This window comes from Perca flavescens, chromosome 6, assembly GCF_004354835.1.
Source record: "Perca flavescens isolate YP-PL-M2 chromosome 6, PFLA_1.0, whole genome shotgun sequence".
Classification (NCBI taxonomy): Eukaryota; Metazoa; Chordata; class Actinopteri; order Perciformes; family Percidae; genus Perca; species Perca flavescens.
Genome location: NC_041336.1, coordinates 2,584,283 through 2,591,551, shown reverse-complemented (window position 1 = coordinate 2,591,551; position 7,269 = coordinate 2,584,283). Strand labels below are relative to the sequence as shown.

At 42.4% G+C, this 7,269-nt stretch overlaps 1 protein-coding gene across 1 annotated transcript in view; it reads right to left on the bottom strand.

The window, feature by feature from the left end:
* Positions 1-808: 808 nt before the first annotated feature.
* The window catches only part of LOC114557935 (synaptotagmin-11), a 22,787-nt gene continuing 16,326 nt past the window's right edge, over positions 809-7,269 (bottom strand). The window contains exons 3-5 of the mRNA XM_028581668.1: positions 4,970-5,405; positions 2,022-2,142; positions 809-1,408 (exon numbers count right to left, since the gene is read on the bottom strand). Of these exons, the coding sequence (XP_028437469.1) occupies positions 1,098-1,408; positions 2,022-2,142; positions 4,970-5,405 (868 nt within the window). The 3' untranslated portion in view covers positions 809-1,097. The remainder of the gene's footprint in view (positions 1,409-2,021; positions 2,143-4,969; positions 5,406-7,269) is intronic.

The window sequence follows — 7,269 nt, the reverse complement described above, 5'->3', positions numbered from 1 at the left end:
GGAACAACAATCTCTGAAGTTGGTACAGTATTGACTGAGAACGCTGTAGCCAGCAGCTGTAAACTGGGCTGTAATGTAACCCTACAGGACTAATGTTCAGTTGTTGCCGCTGACAGACTCAGATTATTATTCTAAATTAGTCTCAGATTATAAATTTTAGTGTGTATAGAGCCAGCATATCTCCGCCAGACTACATGTAAATAATCAGGACTTTTAGCGTGTATAGAGCCAGCATATCTCCACCAGACTCCATGTAAATAATCAGGACTTTTAGCGTGTATAGAGCCAGCATATCTCCACCAGACTCCATGTAAATAATCAGGACTTTTAGCGTGTATAGAGCCAGCATATCTCCACCAGACTACATGTAAATAATCAGGACTTTTAGCGTGTATAGAGCCAGCATATCTCCACCAGACTACATGTAAATAATCAGGACTTTTAGCGTGTATAGAGTCAGCATATCTCCACCAGACTCCATGTAAATAATCAGGACTTTTAGTGTGTATAGAGCCAGCATATCTCCACCAGACTCCATGTAAATTATCAGGACTTTTAGCGTGTTTAGAGCCAGCATATCTCCACCAGACTCCATGTAAATAATCAGGACTTTTAGCGTGTATAGAGCCAGCATATCTCCGCCAGACTATATGTAAATAATCAGGACTTTTAGCGTGTATAAAGTCAGCATATCTCCACCAGACTCCATGTAAATAATCAGGACTTTTAGCGTGTAGAGAGCCAGCATGTTGTCAGACACTTAGAATAATAATCTGAGTCTGTCAGCAGCAACAACAGAACTTTTAGTGGACGCAGACTGATTAATACTGGACCAGATTCAGTTTCAGTTTTCACATCAGTCACAAAAACATGGGAACATAGAGTCCAGGTTGCAAAATACCGAAGTTACCCTTGAACTTTGATCACAACAATGTGTGTGTGTGTATGTGTGTCTGTCTGTGTGTGTTTGTGTATGTGTGTCTGTCTGTGTGTGTGTATTTGTGTGTGTGTGTCTTTGTTTCCAAGCGGTGTTAGCTGGTAGAGTCCCAGCCGCGTGGCGGTGTTGCGTGTCGGCTGGTTTTCTGGCGGTTCCGCCCTCAGTACTCGCTCAGGTTGTGCCATTTGGAGATCTGCCGGCGCGGGTTTTCGCAGACCTCCCGCCAGTGGGAGGCGCCAGAGGGGGCGGGGCTGTGCAGGCCGAGCAGCAGGCGCCCCAGCACCTCGTTCTTGGTGGTCCGGTCGAAATCGACCACCAGGAACTCCACGGAGATCTCGGGCAGCAGCTCGGGCGGGATGTCGTAGATGAAGGACTCGTTGAAGACCGGGTTCAGCGTGCACTTCTTCACGTGCGTCTTCTTCTTGGCGATGCGTTTACGTCCGTAGAAGACGTTCACCTTCACGTACGGATCTGGGGACGAAGTAAAGACGAAAAACTTTAAAGGTCCCGTGACATGGTGCTCTTTGGATGCTTTTATATAGACCTTAGTGGTCCCCTAATACTGTATCTGAAGTCTCTTTTATATAGACCTTAGTGGTCCTCTAATACTGTATCTGAAGTCTCTTTTATATAGACCTTAGTGGTCCCCTAATACTGTATCTGAAGTCTCTTTTATATAGACCTTAGTGGTCCCCTAATACTGTATCTGAAGTCTCTTTTATATAGACCTTAGTGGTCCCCTAATACTGTATCTGAAGTCTCTTTTATATAGACCTTAGTGGTCCCCTAATACTGTATCTGAAGTCTCTTTATATAGACCTTAGTGGTCCCCTAATACTGTATCTGTATCTGAAGTCTCTTTTATATAGACCTTAGTGGTCCCCTAATACTGTATCTGAAGTCTCTTTTATATAGACCTTAGTGGTCCCCTAATACTGTATCTGAAGTCTCTTTTATATAGACCTTAGTGGTCCTTAGTGGTATTAGGGGACAGTATTAGAGGACCACTGAGGTCTATATAAAAGAGACTTCAAAATGCTGACTTTTAAGCTCCATAAACTCCCCCAAAACTCCGCTGACTCACTTGCTGACAGGCCGGTGATGTCCATTTTGGGGAGGTGTCGAGCCTTCAGGACGACCACGCTGAGACGGTGAGACACGGGCTGGTAGGACAGAGACGCCAGCAGCTCCCCACGGCTCTCACACTGCAAACACACACACATGGGCTCTTTAAAGGGACAGTACGTAATACACACTCTGAAAACACACACACACACACACACACACAGACACACACACTCTGGTTCTTTAAAGGGACACTACGTGATAAACACTCTGAAAACACACACACACACACTCTGAAAACCCACACACACACACACACACACACACACGGGCTCTTTAAAGGGACACTACGTAATAAACACTCTGAAAACACACACACACACACACTTTGAAAACCCACACACACACACACACACACACACACACACACACACACACACACACTCAGGTTCTTTAAAGGGACACTACGTGATAAACACTCTGAAAACACACACACACACACACTGAAAACTGAACACACACACACACACACACACACACACACGGGCTCTTTAAAGGGACACTACGTAATAAACACTCTGAAAACACATACACACACTCTGAAAACACACACACACACACACACACACACACACACACACACACACACACAGGCTCTTTAAAGGGACACTACGTAATAAACACTGAAAACACATACACACACTCTGAAAAAAACACACACACACACACACACACACACACACACACACACACAGGCTCTTTAAAGGTACACTACGTAATACACACTCTGAAAACACACACACACACACACACACAAACTTGGGCTCTTTAAAGGGATACTACGGAGCAGATTACTGCAGTAAAAGTACTAATACGCACACTGAGAATAGTCCTCTACAAGTTAAAGTCCTGCATTGAAAACTGTACTGCTGTAAAAGTATGTAGGTATTAACTGTACTTGACTTTTTTATATATATTATAAATATAATCATGTTTTTTGTCTGAAATATTTATCCTGAAATATTTTGGGCTCTTTCTGAAATGTTGTGACTTGTAAGAGGAACTTAGTCTCAGTTTGTTTCTGAGGTTTTTAAGAACCGATGCTGTCACCACGACAACAGCTGATGAGAACATTTCTGTGGGATGGAGTCAGAGGGAGACGTCAGCAGGACAACAAGACGTCTTATTCTCACTGACACGTCCACACAACGTTAACCTGATAAAGAGCCAACAGCAGAGACACTGTTACTAGCTCACACAGACACACACACACACACACACACAGACACACACACACACACACACATAGAGACACACACACAGAGACACACACACACACACACACACACATAGAGACACACAGAGACACACACAGGAGTCACACTGGAAACACAGAGTCTCTGATTTGTTAGATTTTAGAAATGTATCATGATATATAGTCTCTAGAAGTGGCAATGGCTGCATTCCACTTAGGAGAGACCCTGGTATTAAACCATTACTGATGGCTGCATTCCACTTAGGAGAGACCCTGGTATTAAACCATTACTGATGGCTGCATTCCACTTAGGAGAGACCCTGGTATTAAACCATTAATGATGGCTGCATTCCACTTAGGAGAGACCCTGGTATTAAACCATTAATGATGGCTCCATTCCACTTAGGAGAGGCCCTGGTATTAAACCATTAATGATGGCTCCATTCCACTTAGGAGAGACCCTGGTATTAAACCATTACTGATGGCTGCATTCCACTTAGGAGAGGCCCTGGTATTAAACCATTAATGATGGCTCCATTCCACTTAGGAGAGACCCTGGTATTAAACCATTAATGATGGCTGCATTCCACTTAGGAGAGACCCTGGTATTAAACCATTAATGATGGCTGCATTCCACTTAGGAGAGGTCCTGGTATTAAACCATTACTGATGGCTGCATTCCACTTAGGAGAGACCCTGGTATTAAACCATTAATGATGGCTCCATTCCACTTAGGAGAGACCCTGGTATTAAACCATTACTGATGGCTGCATTCCACTTAGGAGAGACCCTGGTATTAAACCATTAATGATGGCTGCATTCCACTTAGGAGAGACTAATCGATTAGTTGATTTAATCGACAGATCTGTAGATCTGAGTTCCTCCGCAAAGAGTCACGCTAAAAGGATGCATATATTGAATAAGATAATAGCCTCCTTTGCATATTTAAACACATTTCAGAAAACGTGTAATACAACGAATAACTGCCTTAATGAAAGTTAAATTGTGGAATGATTTACCTCTGCACATTAGACAGGCATCTTCACTGTCTATTTTTAAGTCTCTTCTTAAAACCCATCTTTATTCTTTGGTCTTTGAAAACTGAAATTGACAATTCATGTTTGGTTCTACCGATCGTATTGGTTCATTGTATGGATTTTTTTGTTTGTACTTGTATTATATGGGTCGTGTGAGTTTAGTATTTTAGGGCTTTTATGTATTCATTTATTGTTTTACTGTAAAGCACTTTGTGTCCTCCTTTGGATTTTAAAGTGCTCTATAAATACATTTTGATTGATCGATTGATTGAAAGTAATCAGTAGGTTTAACGGTGATACGGGGTGGTGATGGCGCAGTGGATATAACACATGCCTTTGGTGTGGGAAACCAGGGTTCAATTCCCACTGTGATACATCAACCAATGTGTCCCTGAGCAAGGCACTTAACCCCTAGTGTGCCACCTCTGATATATAGCAATTGTAAGTTGCTTTGGATAAAAGCGTAAGCTAAATGACATGTAATGATATCTATTAGGGCAAATATCAACCCTTTAATTCTTGTGTTTACCAGAGATGTGCTCGTACGTTTTTGGAAATAAGTCATTCGGCATGAAAACAAGCATCAAACATGACTAATGGACTAAAGAGATCTAAGTTGACTGAGACCAAAACCAGCGATTAGTCGACTGATCCACTAAGAGGGAGCAGCCCTACCTGCATGTTCCTCTTGGTGATCTGCTGGCTCAGGTGGACCCGGCCCGTGCTGGGGTCCACGCCCTTCAGCGGCACCACGGCCTCGCCGATGACGTCGTCGCGGGCGAATCGGTCGAAGCTGAGCACCAGGAAGTGCAGCGTGAGCTCGGGCAGCGCGCTGTACGCCACGCCGTAGAAGGTGAAGGTCTCGTCGAACAGCGGGTCCAGCGTCTTCCTCAGCACGCGGGTCTTCACGCGGTGCTTCTTCTCCGGCAGGATGGTCATCTTCACGTAGGGATCCGAGCTGCCGGCCTGCTCGTCCACGGCCGGCAGGCCGCGCGCGCCCACGATGGTCACCACCAGCGCCTTCTTGGGGAAGTTGTAGTCGACCGTGAGGCTGATGGCGCCCAGGCTCGGCTCGGGCTCGGGCTCCGAGGTCGCTGGCGTGAACGTAGGGCTGAAAAATAAATATGTATAATCAGGATTATTTTGGTCAGTATTGAAATAACGATAATTTAACACGATTACTCGTTGACTTCTGGAAAGATGTTGCAATTACTGAATTTAAAAAACAGTGGAAAAAGTTAAATAAATCAACAGTAAAAAACAGGGTTCATACCCATTTTAACCAATACTACAAAAGTCATGAAATAGTCATGAAAAAGTCATGACTTTTTGGCAAATTTCCATGACTTTTTCATGATTTTTCATGACTTTTCCATTATTTCATGACTTTTCATGACTTTTCCATGACTTTTCATGACTTTTCATGACTTTTCATGACTTTTCCATGACTTTTCATGACTTTTCATGACTTTTCATGACTTTTCCAGTACTTTTTCATGACATTTCCATGACTTTTTGTCAAATTTCCATGATTTTTCCATGACTTTTCCATGACTTTTCCATGATTTTTCCATGACTTTTTCATTTTTTCATGACTTTTCCATGACTTTTCCATGACTTTTCCAGTACTTTTTCATGACGTTTTGTCAAATTTCCATGACTATGTGTTCCTGAAAATGTCAGCCGACATTCTCCAATAAGAATACCAATCAGTGTTAAAGTTTACCCTCAGAGGTTTAACTATAAATTAATGATAATGTCTGTGGGTCATAGTGGGATTCTTAATATCGCTCCCTGAATACAACGCTGAGGTTAAGACGACTTTAAATAGATTTATTAATCACATATTATTATGATGTGTTAAAACTAATTCCATGACTTTTCCAAAACCTTTCCAGGCCTGGAATTTGCTTCTTTCAAATTCCATAACTTTTCCAGGTTTTTTCAAAACATATAAACCCTGAAAAAAAAAACAAAAAAAAAACACATACATCTGTGTAATTTGCCGTAACACTTTTCCTATTTAAACTTTATATTTTTCAGAACACAAGAGAAAATAAAGAGTTTACTTGCAAAACGTAAATGAGATAAATAATTGTTTTTCTCGATAATTCTGCGTTTGTGATCGTTGGGAGTCAAACTCATAATCAGTAGGGCCGTGCTCGAATGAAGAAGTCGACTAACACCCATTCTATTGTATCGACTAATCGATTAGTTGATTTAATCGACAGATCTGTAAATCTGAGTTTCTCCACAAAGAGTCGTGCTAAAAGCACCACTTTAATTCTTGTGTTTACCAGAGATGTGCTCGTACGTTTCTTGGAAATAAGTCATTCAGCATGAAAAAAGCATCAGACATGACTAATGGACTAAAGAGATCTAAGCTGACTAAGACCAAAACGACAGATTAGTCGACTAATCGACTTAGGCCGGTTACACGCTGGAAGCGTCGCGCGAGCGTGTCACCCGCTTGGCGTGTCCGTTGATATTTCGGCTCCCATGTTAACAGGTTAGAGTTATTACTGTAAAGTCTTAATGTAGCTGTAGCCTGCTTTTCCCATTAAGTTTGACTTAACGTTATTTTTGACTGAATCTAGCTGTGGGCTAGCGGTTAGCCGAATTAGCGTGGAACAGATCGGGCAGGTCGTAAAACAGTATTATAATCTGCGCAACCGTCATGGCATACGTGTCATCTTGCACATACGCAGAACGGATCGGGTACTGACAAAGACACAGAAAACGCCACGCAACAGAAACGCCACGCTCACGCCACGCAGCTAGTGTGGAACCGGCCTAAGAGTTGGAGTTTAGTTTATTTATAAAAGGGGACAGCGCAAATTAATAAAACACATGATTTCCCATGGGTTAAAAAAGCCAGAATTAGCCAAAAGGCTATTTTTCATCTGTAGTCCCCGGCCTTCGATGTTAAAAAGGCTTTTTTTAAATACAAAGAAACAAAAAACAACACAAGCAAA